Source organism: Cinclus cinclus, chromosome 3 (genome assembly GCF_963662255.1).
Source record: "Cinclus cinclus chromosome 3, bCinCin1.1, whole genome shotgun sequence".
Taxonomy (NCBI): Eukaryota; Metazoa; Chordata; class Aves; order Passeriformes; family Cinclidae; genus Cinclus; species Cinclus cinclus.
Window position 1 is genome coordinate 109,376,372 of NC_085048.1, and position 14,165 is coordinate 109,390,536.

At 52.0% G+C, this 14,165-nt stretch overlaps 1 protein-coding gene across 1 annotated transcript in view; it reads left to right on the forward strand.

Moving 5' to 3' along the window:
- LOC134041994 (serine/threonine-protein kinase pim-1-like) overlaps window positions 1–12,788 on the forward strand; it is a gene marked incomplete at its 3' end in the record, with an annotated part of 31,815 nt that extends 19,027 nt beyond the window's left edge. Inside the window, exons 2-6 of the mRNA XM_062489067.1 lie at window positions 11,223–11,357; window positions 11,445–11,495; window positions 11,724–12,093; window positions 12,282–12,458; window positions 12,733–12,788. Coding sequence (XP_062345051.1) covers window positions 11,223–11,357; window positions 11,445–11,495; window positions 11,724–12,093; window positions 12,282–12,458; window positions 12,733–12,788 — 789 coding nt within the window. The remainder of the gene's footprint in view (window positions 1–11,222; window positions 11,358–11,444; window positions 11,496–11,723; window positions 12,094–12,281; window positions 12,459–12,732) is intronic.
- Between the last annotated feature and the right edge of the window lie 1,377 nt (window positions 12,789–14,165).

A 14,165-nucleotide genomic window follows, 5' to 3' on the forward strand; every position in this document is an offset into this window, starting at 1 on the left:
CACCTAGGGGAGAATGTGCTGGCTGTGACACAGCCTGCACAGCAGGTGCAGCTCCTGCCAAAAGGAGTCCTGAATGACTGTCCTGGCCATAGAGCTCTACTTTCTAATCAAACTGGTCTTTCATGTTAGCCTTGAGATGATGAATCACTGCACATACACCTTCACAGGCCCACTACTATGGGATAGCTGATGCAAATGCTGCCTTAAGTGTTTGTGCTGAGCCTGATAATTATCAAAAGACACTCTCTAGAACTGGACAATCTGGGTAAATTGATTGCCACACTTTCCCCATCTTTGCAATAGGATAAAACATTCAGATGTACCCCTTGCCAATCCTCACAAAAGAAACAGGCTGCATTGCTGCATATTCTGCAACTTCACGGCCCACAGTGTGTTTTCTCTGCATCTGTATTTTTCCAAAGCTCTGCAGATTTGGGGATAAATGGCTGGAATGAGCCTCAGTCCTGCTGCAACTCTGTGTAATGGGTGCCCTCTGATAGGTTAGCATGAATGGTCTTTCATTTCTAAAGAATTCATATGTAATCTATTTTTTTATCTTTCTCAGTGGAAATTGTGGCAAAGACACTGAATATCAGGTAGTGCAGGGAGACTGAATTCCTTCGTCTTCCTTGCAGACAGTCCTTGTGTCCAATGCTAATTTGAGTTTCTCTGAGGACAGAAGCTTCTACAGATGTCTGAAGCTGCAGGGAGAAGCCAGGCCTCCTTCCCGCAGCAGTGGCAGGGAGCACGCTCTGGCCAAGGCCTGTGCTGCTGTTGCTCCTTCTCCCTGTGCATCAGTGTTTGCTCTCCTCTTGCCAGGAGCCGCCACGCCCAGGTGCGGAAGTGTGCGGCGCAACTGCTGCTGTCCTTGATGAAGAAAATTGGAGTCACGAAGCTCGCAGGCACACCCAGGGCTGAGAGGCTGGCGCACGCGGCAGGGACGCTTGCTCAGGACTGCCACAAGGACACAAGGTAACCATCTTCATTTCACCTCCTCACGCAGGAAAACTGTCTTGTGTCTGTCTAGAAAGGTAAAACCACAAAAGAGTGGAAACGAAAGGCAATATTAAGTTACCTCACGGTGTGGATAAGGGCCATAGAGGCATGGAATACCCGGAGTTGTATGGGATCCATTGGGGCCATGGAGTCCAGCTGCCAGCCATGTGCAGGACATGCCAAGAGTCACTCCATGTGCCCAAGGGCATCATCCAAACGTTTCTTGAGCTCTGTCAGCCTTGGTGCTGTGACCACTGCTCTGGATTACCTGGGGAAATGACTGTAGTGGGTAAGCTGAGGTTGTCCAGCAAGAAGGAGCATTGCCAACTTCCTGTGACTTGAAGGATTCTTTCCTGAGATCAAAAGAGCTCAGATTTGGCAGTCAAACAGTTTTGTTTGATCTTAGGTGCACAACACAGAGCCAAAATGTTGCCTCATGTTCATCACTGAAAGACCCAAAGCAGATCTTTCTTGTTAACTTAAAACTTTTCTAGAAGTATTTCAGGGCTAATGTATTCAGTCTGTCGAAACCTCTTCTGCAGCTTTCTAGAATGCTGTTGTCTGTGGCTCAATGACCTCTAAATTTCAGCCTCTTCGGTTAACAGGTTTCCTTTGTTTGTTCGATTTCCTTCCTTCCTTTCTTCCTTCCTGGAATCCTTCCTTCCTGGAATCCTTCCTTCCTTCCTGGAATCCTTCCTTCCTTCCTGGAATCCTTCCTTCCTGGAATCCTTCCTCCCTTCCTCCCTTCCTCCCTTCCTCCCTTCCTCCTTCCTTCCTTCCCTCCTTCCTTCCTTCCATAGGAATTATGGACAGGAGATGGTGAAGATGTTGATAAATCATCCAAAATGTAAAATGCTTTTGGAGCGATCCGTTCCTGCCTGTGACCTGGAAGATATTCTGAGAAGAATAAAGAAGAAAGTAAGTGCTTGGCAGGAGAAATGTCTCCTTTGTGCAAGTATAGCCACAGCTAATAGGACATCAAACATACCTAATCTGTCTTTATCTCATTCCCCTTCTGCTCAATCATTTTGCTCCTGGGAATGAGCTGTTAATCCCCAGCCTGTTCATCTGCAGACCACAAAGGAACTGATATTCTTAGGGGAAAAGTGGGGCTTTGAATATTTTGACTATTGGTCACAAAGAGGAAAAGGGAAGAGGAGAAAGTGGGTTTACATTTAAGCATAACTCCCCACCCTGCTGTCCCTGCTCTGCTCCCAGTAAAGCAATGAAGTGAGAAAAGTGCTTCTGAGGACAACAGAGTCTTTGCAAAAGACACTGGAAGCAGTAGTGCCAAGAGAATTTCCAAAACTGCAGCAGATGTCCCAGTCAATCCTAATTGCTACAATTACCGTCTGTCTTTTGGGAATACTGCCCTGCTGTCAAGCCCTGTGGAGCTGGAAGAAGCTTGGTGAATCCAGCAGCATCCAGAGGAAAATCATTTGTCTTGGGGGGACTTTCATTGTTTTTATCTACGTTATAGAAGGGAGCGTGCCCTTTGTGCACAAACAGGGAGAGCGAGTGTTGAACCAAATCACCTTCCAACAAAATTGGTCCACCCCAAAGAGTCCTAATTTTTCTGCTTTTTCCTATAAGATCTCTTGGTGCCTACCAGTTTCCATTATTCCCATTTATGCTCGAGACTCATGAACTGGGGAGTTTAAACTGCTGCTCACTATGGCAGCACCCATAACCTGCCTTGGGCTATTGCAAACAAAGAGTTGGCATCACTGAATCTCTGGTCTGTTTCCTTCTGTAGGTTTGGAAATATTTCCCTAAGACTTGGTTGCAGTGATCCTGGTTCTAACTTGTGTTTTTAAGCAGACAGTTTCCTATTCTATATTCTAAATGTTGGTGGGGTTTCTCTGTGTCCTTGTAGGGGATGGAAGAGCAGAAGGGTGAACGCCCATGTGTCAAGAGCCCTGTGAAGATGAGGAGCCATGTCTCAAAGAAGCCCCAGGCCACATTTCCTTCTAGTCAACGGTACTGAGCACTTTTGTTAGATGTGACAAAGCACACAACAAGCTTGACATTTCTCTTCCTCAGGAAGATCATTCTGGAGAGATGGCCTGTGCCACTGATTTTTTCCTTAACCTACAAATTTTCTTTGATAAAAATGCCTATATCTGCATTAATAATATTTGTAGATTGTCTCCCGTAATGATTGTCTTGAAGTCCATGCTGTTTTCAGAGCCTCATGATTCTCTAGCTTGAAATCACATCATGAGTAAAGCACCTCTGGATGTTTTGCTCACAATTATCTGCAGGTATTATCACCAACAAGCCATCATTTGCTTTTATTTTCCAGGGTGAAGTCGACCTCGGATGGACGCCTCCTACACCATCCAAAAGTCCAGGTCACGTTGCCTCCAGCTGTGGATGAAATGGAGATGCTCCAGAAGCTTTATGATCTCCTGGAAGCCAAGGGGTTTGAGACACGGATGGAAGGAGTGGCACTCCTCCTAGACCTGTGCAAAAACAGCCCCAAGCTCATCACCACAAACATTGTCCAAGTATGTAGGGTATCTTCACTGTTCCTTCCCTTCAGCTCCTCTCCCAAGCCTGTAGCAATGAAGTTAATTCAGTCTGTCTTGGCACTACATCCTGCCTTGTTGGGACAGGCTGGTCCCTCTTACCCAGACAAATTTAATTCAGGTCCAGCATGCAGGACAAGTTCTTTCAGTCCAGCTGTATTTGTCTGGCAGGTGCCTATTGATGTTGTTCATCACATGATGACAGAATTTTCCACTGCCCTAACCTTTGCTGTCTCCTACTCCCAGCTGGGTTCAATGAAAGGAATCCAGCCACTGAAAGCATGGCAATTCTTCTCTTGATGAAAAATGTGTTTGGATGTGGAAGAGAAGTATCAGGCTGGGTTGGTATAACCCAAATGTTTTTACAGAGATACTTCTCCAAACTCCATCCTGTCTTGCACAAACACAACTGTGGCTACTCGTTTCCATCCTTGTCTCTATTGCACTTGGTAAAGATGGTGTGTAACCTTCTCGGGTATTGAATGCTCATTTCTACATCCCCTCTCCAAACAAGGACATTTTAATCCACCTTTCCTGCTGATTGTTCTCTTCACAGATTTTTGATCATTTTGTCCTGAGAATATCTGACACGCACAAGAGAGTGAAGCAGATGGCGCTGGACGTGCTGGCAGAAATGATAGCCATCCTGGAAGATGCCTTGAACCCCGTGATTGTCCGTTTAGTGGAAGGAATACTAAAGAGCCTGAACTCAAAGGATACCGGGGTTCATGCTGCAGCTGTGAAAGCGCTGGAAAAATCCGTTTCTCATTTTGGTAAGGCTGACATGGACTCTCCTCAACTGTGTCTCTGCCTCTCTGACACAAGAGAACACTGAGTGCCATGAGAGCTCTTGTTGCCCGTGGAACACTGCAGCTGACATCCACCAGAAGCTGTGGGGGTGCAGTCCTTAGGCACCAGTCCCCCAAGAGGCTTGAATGTGCATCAGCATTTCCCACAAGTGCCAGGAGCCCTTGGCTCTGTGCTGCTTGTCTGGAGAGGAGGTCCTGGACTACAGCTTTGCTACAATTCAGAGGCAAAGGGGATTTTGGAGATTGCTTGGACCCCATTAGATTTCCCAAATGAACAGCTTTGCTGTTGCCATGAAGGGACACTGGCCCATCATGGCTTCTGCAGAGCAGCCCCCTGGAAGGCTCCACATTATAGGCAGTAGCTGCCTCCGTTCCACCTTTCCCATTTGTCTTCTTTTTTCAAATGGGACACTTATGATTCACCAAGTGCATTTCCTTAAAACAAGCAGATAGAAATACAGCTGTCAGTGATGTCTTGTTCCACATGTTGTTTTCATGGAGCAGGATGGCTGTGGCAATTACCTACACAGGCAAGGACTGCTCTAAATTCCTTTGTCACAGAGATTTATGTCAGCACTGAAAATGCTGCTCGGGAGAAATATGCCTGACAAATGGAGTGTTGAAGAGGCAGATCTTCAAGGGGAGTTTCCACTTTCTCCACCTCAGCTGCTCTGTGAACTCCTGAACTGCCTGACTCTGTGCCTTTGTGTATCCCAAGTCTGGGCTTCTTCCTGTTTGCTCTGGAGTTCAAAACCTTTTCACTGCTTACGTGTGATTGAACTCTTGAGGTCCTTGATCTGAAATGTTTAACGTAGCTCCAGGTCCAGCAGACAACTTTGCATTGACAAATGTGAACGGAGAGGTTTTCTTTGGGAATTTGAACCCCCCTCAAGTAGGCTGGAAGGAAAGAAGTACATCAGCAGAAAATTACTTGATTTTATAAATTGGGGCTGCCCCTGCCCTTCCCCTCCCCACTCTCCTTTCTCCTAGGACCTCAGAAGAGTGAGCAGAAACGTGTGTTTCTCTTGTAGATAAAGTAGCACTGATGAAAGAGTTCAGCCACCAATGGAGTCAGCTGAGTGGCCAAGCTCTGCTGGATGTGACAGAGCGTATCACAGGTATGGCCTCTGCTAAGCCAAGAGGTCTCTCCAGGGAGCATTTCCAGGGCATTCCTGGCAATAGACAGTAGAGTAGCTGCTCCAAATCAGGAGGTGCTGAGCTTGTCCCTCCTGCCCAATGCCCATGGCAGCTGTGTTTGGCAGGTTTTCCCTGGCTGCTGCAGAGGTGTGCAGTACCTGGCACGGGGGTGGCGCTCGGCCTTGGGGCCGAGCTCTCACTGGGGCATCTCAGAGCCCACCTCCAGGAAAGGGAGGGGTTAAAAATACCCGAGCTGGCTCTTCTCTTGGGAGCTCAGTGTCATCTCTGGTCCTTCAGGGAAAATGTAGCAAGTGCTGTTTCAGGCAATCCGTTTCTTTTGTCCTCACAGAATTCTCATCTTGCTCTTGAAAAGTTTTGAGACTGAACCCTGCAGTGCCTGGGGGTCACAGCTTAGGTCAAAACTCAGCACCCAGATTAGGGGCACGGATTTGGTGCAAGGCAGCCTTTGGGGCCAGAGGGGCAGAAGCAGAGTGCTGAGGCTCCCTGCCTGTGCTGTCAAAGTGGCATTGGACTGAGCATTTCAGGGTGTGCAAACAGTGTCTTCCTGTGTCAGTGCTGTCCAAAATGCTACAAATGCAGCTGATAATTGATTCCTCAGAGGAGCTTGCTATGTCAGCAACAGCCCAGGAATGGAAAAGTGATAATCTCTCTATATAGTGGACAAGATGATTTACAGCCTTGCTTTAACGGGGTCTAAATGCACTGCTAAGTGTGCCAGCATCTTTAAATGCAAGGTTTCATAGATGTTGTGTCTTCTTCAGCAATCTCAAATGCTCAGTGTTCGGTGATTGAGAATGTCAAAAGCCCTTGAAAGGGCATTGGAATAAAGTAGATGTCTAGGAAGAGGGAATTTAGTTTTGGAGATATTTTGATCTCTTCTTCAAATAAAGGAAATAAACATAAATTAGGACTCTTTTAGGAAGAGCAGATGTTCTCTCTGAGATTTAGTGGGAACAAACAATGTTTTCTCAAGTTCCATTGTGACCAATGTCTTGAATTGGATTTTAACTGAAATTAACATCCATTTTGAAATGGATGCCATAACCCTTTTCCTGCTTGGCAGAATTGGTTTTGGGCACTTTCAGGAAGTGTTTAAATATTGATGATTGCTGGTGGATTACGAGCATAGAGAAAATGAAGTCTCTTCCACCACAGAATAAGAAGTGGTTACTGCATAACATTTTGCCTGATCAGAAAATATGAATGGTGTCCAGAGCATTTCAGGTTTTGATGTCTCAGCCACATCTGCCATGCAAGGAGCCTGTTGGTTGTCAATGTTTTGTCTGTGTTTGACAAAGTTCAGTCCAGAAATTGAGCAGGGAGAAGGCTTCAGAGAGAAAGGGAGAAGACACTCGTGTTGTGGTTAAATTTCATTCATCTGTGTTGCATTTTTCTCTCCACATTCTACTATTGCAGTGCACATTGCAAGAAAAATGCCATTAACATTGGGAGGGGGAATGACATTAAAATGTGGAGATGCACAAATGCCACAGCAATGAGGTCTGGGTAATTACCTAAGACACCCTGAGGTTTGAAGCAGCTGTTTGTTGGAAGGCACAAAAGCATTGTGCCAAAGACAGCAGCTAGTCACTGATGTTTCTAAATCCAGCTGTCAAGCAGCACCCATGTCTGGTGGGCTGGAGTTTGGAAGTGTGGTCTAATAGTGCCCTTTGCTGTGTGCCACTGAACAAAGGGAAGAGCCAGATTGGATTCTGGCACTTTGACATCAAGGGTCACAAAGATGGAATTGTCCTTTTTCTTAGAAACCTTTCAATTGAATCTCCATGGTGCATTTCCAAATCTTCAGTGTGGGTTTAGACAACTTCCTAATGGAAATGAAAGGGAAGTTGACATTTTAGTCATTCTTGATGTTGAAACAGGTTGTGAAATGATCCAGTAAAGGTACAAGTTCTGCCCACAGGTGCAAGTATTTGTTTGGAGACAGTACTCCTGAGGTGTTGGTGGTTCTATTTTGGGGAGGATCTGCTGCTTTGGCCATTTCTGGATCGTTGGGCTCTGTGTGCTATTTCACTGCTCTTAGCCAGAGAGGCTTCCAAGAAGCAAATCTCGAGGTGGATCCTTGTTTGCATTAAGGTTGTTGTTTCAGAAGCTCGTGTCTCTGTCCCGGCAGTGCTTGTGGAAGGGGTTTATGCCAGGAGCCCTGAAGTCGTCCAGCGCTACGCCCTGCCCGTGCTCTGGTCCTTCCTGGAGAACAAGGCGCTGCCTGTCCGCAGCGCCAATGTGCGCACGGTGGTCACCAGGCTCGCCTCTGCCCTCTACGAGGTGATGGGCACCAAGCTGAAGAAGCGTGCTGCCAGCCAGCCCCCACATGTCCAGGAAAACCTCTCCAGCATCCTGGGCTGGTGAAGGCTTGATGTTCTCCAGCAAGTTGACCAAGTGCTGAGATGGACACCTGCGCTTCTGACCTTTTAGCTGGGCCAAAATTGACAAAATACTCAGGAAGGGTGTGCATCTGCCCCTGCTCTCTCCACTGCCCTTCCTAGTCATGGCATGCTCAGGGGCCTGAAGACACTCTGGATTGAGGACAAAGTGAAGGACTAGCATGGCTCAGCCTCCCACAGAGGTAAGGTGGGAGCTGGGCCGCTCTCTGGCGGGAGGAAGGGTCTTGTGCCAGCCTGGAGAGCCTGTGCACATTGCCAGGGAGCAGTTGTGCCCTGCAGGTGCCCCCTGCCATGAGCTGTGCTGCTGCCAGTGCCCCATGGAGCTGTAGGGCTGCTGAGCTGTGGGGCAGGGAGAGGAGCAGGAGGCTGCATGTGCAGCTGAGCCATTGCTGGGAAGCACAGGGCTCTGGGCTCCCTGCTGTCCCAGAGCAGCCCAGAGGCCAGGGAGTTCCCCTGGGAGATCTGTGGAAGTGGCTCAGGGTGTGCCCCTGGCCTGCCTCCAGAGGGTGATGGTAGGAGAATGTTTCCCTGTGCAGCTATTTATGAATTTCCAAGAAATGTGTTCTATGAAATATGGAGCTTCAGATGCTTTAGGTTTGCATTGCAGCCTCTGTTACATTTTGTGTCTCCATTTTGCAGACCTGCCTGGCTCCTGTGTTTCCACCAAGTTTTCTCTGGACATTCTTTTGTGCATTTACCCACAAAGTCCTTTCCTGCTGTCCGGTAGAGCTCTTTCCTCCAAGCCCAGGAAGAAGCTGCTGCCTATCCAAAGAGCGTTTGAAGACATGGATTTATGCATTAGCCTGTATAGTTCCAGATGTACATATGTTCTGATAGTTATCTGTAGGTTTCAATAAATATATTTTGATTCTATCTTAATAATTTTGTTGTTATATTTTTTATTGTGTATATTTTTGGTGGTATGTTTTGTTTTTTTATATTTTATAGTTTTATATTTTTTCCCACTGACATGCTAGGGGTGGCCAGGTCCTTGAGACCTTGAGATGGGGAAGGGAGAGCTTCCCTGATTTTGTGAGTTTCTCTGGGAGGGTGGGGCCAGTGGGGGGAAGGAGGCCAAGGCCACGAGATTCGAAGCAGGTAAAGGAGGGTGGGGGGGCAGTTACTGGTACTCACCCCTTTTTGGCTCTGGAAGGAGGAAGGCAGCTGGAAAACCTCACCGCGCCATCCCAGTGCCAGGAGCTGCCTCTTCTGGTGTTGGACCTCACACCCCTGCCAGGATGCTGTCCTGCTTCAGTTTGCTATCTCCAAGCATCCTGTTGGAGCACCGGGACCGACACTGCTCCAAGGATTCGTGAGCAGAGTCTCTCCTCCACCCTTCCCATCTGAGACACAGCTGCCATCACCCCCAGCTCTCCTGCAGCTGTGCAGGGATCCACACACCTGCCCTGTCCACTGGGAACCTGCCAGAGCTCACTGCCAATGGCGATGGTAACTGCACCAGGGGGGAAAAGAGCACACAACCAAAGGAACTGTGACTGGGTTCCTGTTAATTTCATAGTTATTGTTGTTTAGATTGGCCTTGTTGTATATTTAGTAGAGAACTGTTCTTCCTGTCCCCCTATCTTTCCCTGAGAACCTCTTGATTTCAAAATTATACTGACTCAGTGGGAAGGATTTTACTTTCTCCATTTCAAGGGAAGGTCCTGCTTTCTCCCTAGCACACACCTGTCCATTCAAACTAGGATACGGAGCATGAGATGCAGGGCTGATGTGTGAAAGCATGAGGATCTCCTCCAAAGTAACTTGTTTAATTGTCCATTTTATTACTTCTCTATTTACTCCACACTACTAAGGCAAGGCAAGCTTTGCTTGCAGGCAAAACAGGCATGGGATACACTAGGGTCCCTTGCAGGATCAGCAGGGCTGGCAGTGACAAAGCAGGCAATCTGCTCCATGGTGAGCCACTACACAGCCGCATCCCAATGTGGGTTTAAGTAGCATGGTATTATGGAGAACTCCTTTTCTGCATCAGATACCAAAAGAACGTCCACAGCTTCTGGTGGCAGTCAGCTGGAACATTGCACAGGCAACACGAGCTCTCAAGGCACTCAGTGTTCTCTAGTGTCAGAGGCAGAGACACACTTGAGGAGAGTCCATGTCAGGGGTCAGTCTTCCCAAACTGAGCAATGGATGCTTCTGCCACTAACACTGACAGGAAATAAACAAACAAAATTTCTGTGCACACCAGGGCTACCTGTGGATTAAATTATTTCTGTTTCACATCCCGGCCAGAACAACATCGTGGTCAGAATATCATTGTTCCTAGATTCTCTAACACTAAAAATATTGCTGGAGAGTTTTTGTCATTCCCATAGATTTGGTGACATCCAGACACACTTAACAATCCATTTGGGTCCAAGTTCCATATTGCAGACGATGTCTTTGGGCAGCCTGCAAGTGTCTCAGCAGAGAATGAAAAGGGATGACAATACTGACACGATTTCTCTTTGCTACTTGAAATTTAAAAGCTCCGCTCCAGCCCACACTGGCAAAATTGTCAGAAGAGGCAATTCTTCCCCACAAAATGCTTCATCTCACTCAAACAAGAAAGCCACCAGCCAACAGTCTTCTTTACTCCTCCACTGCTTTATTTGGCTATTTCTCTAATAGGAATTAGCTTCATTTATTCTTACTTTGTTTCCTGTGTTCCACGGGGCGCGCGGCGGCTCCTCCGTTGGGTTCGCGGAGGCAACGGCAGAACGGCCGCGCGCTCCGGCGGCTCCGCAGCAGCAGCAGCAGCAGCAGCAGCAGCAGCAGCAGCAGCAGCAGCAGCAGCAGCAGCAGCAGCGCCTGTCTCGATCGGTTTTCCGCTCGAGTTCCCGCTCGCCCTCCGTGCCCTTCTCCCTCTCAGACTCCCTGTGATCCCGTTCGGTCCCGTCTTTGTTGCGCCTCTCCCAGCCCGGCTCATGCCGCGCCCCGCAAGGCGGCCGTGGGCGAGCCGGCCCCCTGCCCGCCCCTGTCGGGCACGCCGCGGTGCCGCCTCCGCGGGGCTCAGTCCGTACCGCCTGTGGCACCTTTTGAAGAGCCTGTGGACGAGCTCCTCGCTGCACTGGTGGCGGTGGTGGAGCAGCAGCGTCTCTTGGCTCCGCCTGGCGCGGGCCCCGGCGCTGGCCCGGCCCCGACCGAGGCCCCTCCCGCGGTTCCGCCCACAGCTGGCCCGCAGCCGCCCGGCTCCCGCCCCGCCGCCGGCGCATTCCCCCGAGCGAGCCTCGCCGCCCGGCAGTTCGGCCGCCGGCCCCGAGGCGCCGGAGCCCGGGGCGGCTCGGGAAGCAGCGGCGGCCGGGGCGGGCGGGTGCCCCGGGCAGAATGCCGAGAGTGCGGTGCCGTCCGCACGGGCGGAGAAGCCTCCCCTGGAGCAGCTGTACCGGGAGGGCCCGCTGCTGGGGAGCGGCGGCTTCGGCAGCGTTTACGCCGGGACCCGGCTCGCCGACGGCGTTCCGGTAAGAGACGGGGCCGGCTCGGAGCGGGGAGGTGGGGCGGCGAGCGGCGGGCGGCGAGCTGAGCCCTCCGCTCGCCTTGGCTTGCAGGTGGCCATCAAGCGAGTGTCCCGGGACCGCGTCTTGGAGTGGGCGCGGCTGGTGAGTGAGCGGGGCCAGCGGGAGCAGGCGGCGGGGCGTGGCGGGCGGGGTAAGGCCAGGCCCGGCCGGGTGGGAGCCGGGACGCTGCGATGGGAGCGAGCGTGGAGCGAGCGGGGGCCGCGCAGCGTCCCGGGCCATGGGCAGTGGGAGCTGCGGCGGCGCCGGGCAGGGGGTGGCGAAGGCGAGCGCAGCATCGGCGCCGCTGACGGCATGGCGGCTCCCCCGCAGCACGACGGCGCCCTTGTGCCCCTGGAGCTGGTGCTGCTCTGGATGGCGTCGTGGCCCGGCTTCCGCGGCATCGTGCGGCTCCTGGACTGGTTCGAGCTGCCCGACGGCTTCGCGCTGGTCATGGAGCGTCCGGAGCGCTGTCAGGACCTCTGGCACCTGCTGCACGCGGGGGGGTTCCTGCCAGAGCCCGTGGCGCGGGCGCTGTTCCGGCAGGTGCTGGGGGCCGTGCGGCACTGCACCAGCCGCGGCGTCCTGCACCGCGACATCAAGGCCGAGAACGTGCTCGTTGACCTGGCCACCGGCGAGGCGAAGCTCATCGACTTCGGCTGCGGCACGATCCTGCAGGACGGCTTCTACACCCAGATGGCCGGTGAGCCCAAAGCCGGGGCCCAGCCGGGCAGTGGAGCTCCTCCCCTTTGCTTCCACGGGTGAAACACACAGGGAGGGAGGGAGGGGGAATGCTGCTTCAGCCGGCTGCAGCCAAGTTGCATTTTGGCAGGAGGTGGCTGGGAGGGAGCAATCAACATTGGCCTGATGAGCTGTGCCCGTGTGCCATAGGAACGCGCGAGTACTACCCACCGGAGTGGATCCTCTTTGGCCGCTACCATGGCCAGCCAGCCACCATCTGGTCCCTGGGCATCCTGCTCTATCTGCTGGTGTGCAGGCACCTTCCTTTCAAAAGCAGCGAGGACATCGTCCGGGGACAGCTCTTCTTCCCGCCCCGGGTGTCTCAAGGTGGGGATGGGCCTTCAAGGCGCGGGAGCAAGAACGGCTTTGGGAGAGGGCAGGTGGCACATAAGTGTCCTGCTGTTGCAGCTGGGGAGGAGGTTCATCTCCTGGGCTGAGCTGGACGAGGTGGCAGGTGTACCTCTGCTGCTCTCTTCCAGAAGAGAGGATGGATGGGAAGCTGTGCGAACAGCTCTGAGCACTCTTAGTGTGCTGTGGGCACTGTGAAATCTGGGAGAGCATGGACAGGAGCTGACCAGCAGTTTCTGGTTTCTCTCTGCAGAGTGCCAGCACCTGATCAGGTGGTGCTTATCCATGGACCCTGCAGACAGGCCATCCTTGGATGACCTTTTAGAACATTCTTGGGTGCAGAAGCCCCACCTGGCCCAGGAGACAGCAGAGATCCATCCCTCTGCACAGTAGAATCCAGGATGCCCGCAAGCAGCAGCTGCTCGTGTCTCGTGGCTCTCAAAGAATTCCCCAGAGCATTTCCCAGTGGCCCTGGCATGGAGCAGAGAGCACAGCCAAGGAGGTGCTTCCTCAGGTCCCCGGCGATTTGTGGAGGGAGCGGCTCAGGGCTCCCCATCCTATTGGAGAAATTGTGGCACAGTGCAGTGAAGTTGCCACAGAGTGGAAAAGGGGAAACATCCCCCTGCAGCTCAATGGCCTCGTGATGTCCCCGCGAGCCAAGGCACATCTGGCGTGTTCTTCTGGAGATCAGCGCAGAGCTGGAGAACGCCGTCCTCGAGCTGGCCACTGGCAGGGCAAAGCTGATGGGCTTTGGTTGCAGCCCCTTCCTAGAGGACACGCTCTGCACCCCAACGAAATCAAGATGAGTCCCCAGGCAGCGCAGGGGTGGGGGGATGCTCGTGCCTCCAGGCATGGCAGGGCTCAGCCTGGCCACGTGCCGGTGGTTCCCCGTGGGGTGGCAGTGGACAATATTAATCTTTCTGCCAACTGCTCAGCTGCTTTTTGGTGGGGCAGGGGATGGATGTTGTGGAAGGGGAGCCAGCTCCTGGCCTCGCTGACAGCTTCTTCCTGCCAGCATGGCACAGGCTGGGGTGGGGGCATCCGGCCTGACATAAGCGTCCATCCGTGTGGATGGGGAACAGCAGAGGGGGACGGGTTCTTTAGCCATGGCCCAGCTGCTCTGCTTTGCAGGCCCTTGAGGAAGGGGTGGGCATACAGGTGGGAAAGGTAGGGTTTTTCCCCACCACTGGAGAGATTTTAGTATCATAAAGAGCGGTCAGACCTTCCCCAGTCCTGTGAAACGGTGACAACCTTTGGTGCTTTTTCTTGTTTCCAGGTCTTGTTTTGAAATGACTTTCATGCAATTGTTCTTTGCTTTTTCCAGAAAGATTGCAGCTTGTGTCCAGACCAGATGGAGAAGCACCGGTACCGTCCCTGGAGTGCATCCCGTGCCGGTGCTACCCGGGGAGGGTCCACGGTGTGGATGTCCCCTGCAAAAGGATGAGGACCTTGTGTGGGATCGGCTCCTCTCCTGGCAGCAGGTCTCCAGAGGTGGGTACCCGGTTCCACAGCTCGGGTGGCAGAAGGGCTTAGGGCAAACGGCAGCAGGCACACGAGAATGTCGCTCTTGCAGCTGCTGAGGAGGTTGTTGTGCCATGCTTGAGCAGAAGAGGTGGAGCGTGTCCTGCCACGCTGCTCTCCTCTAACAAGGAGGGAATGGGCTGGGAGGTTTGGGCTCTGAGCACA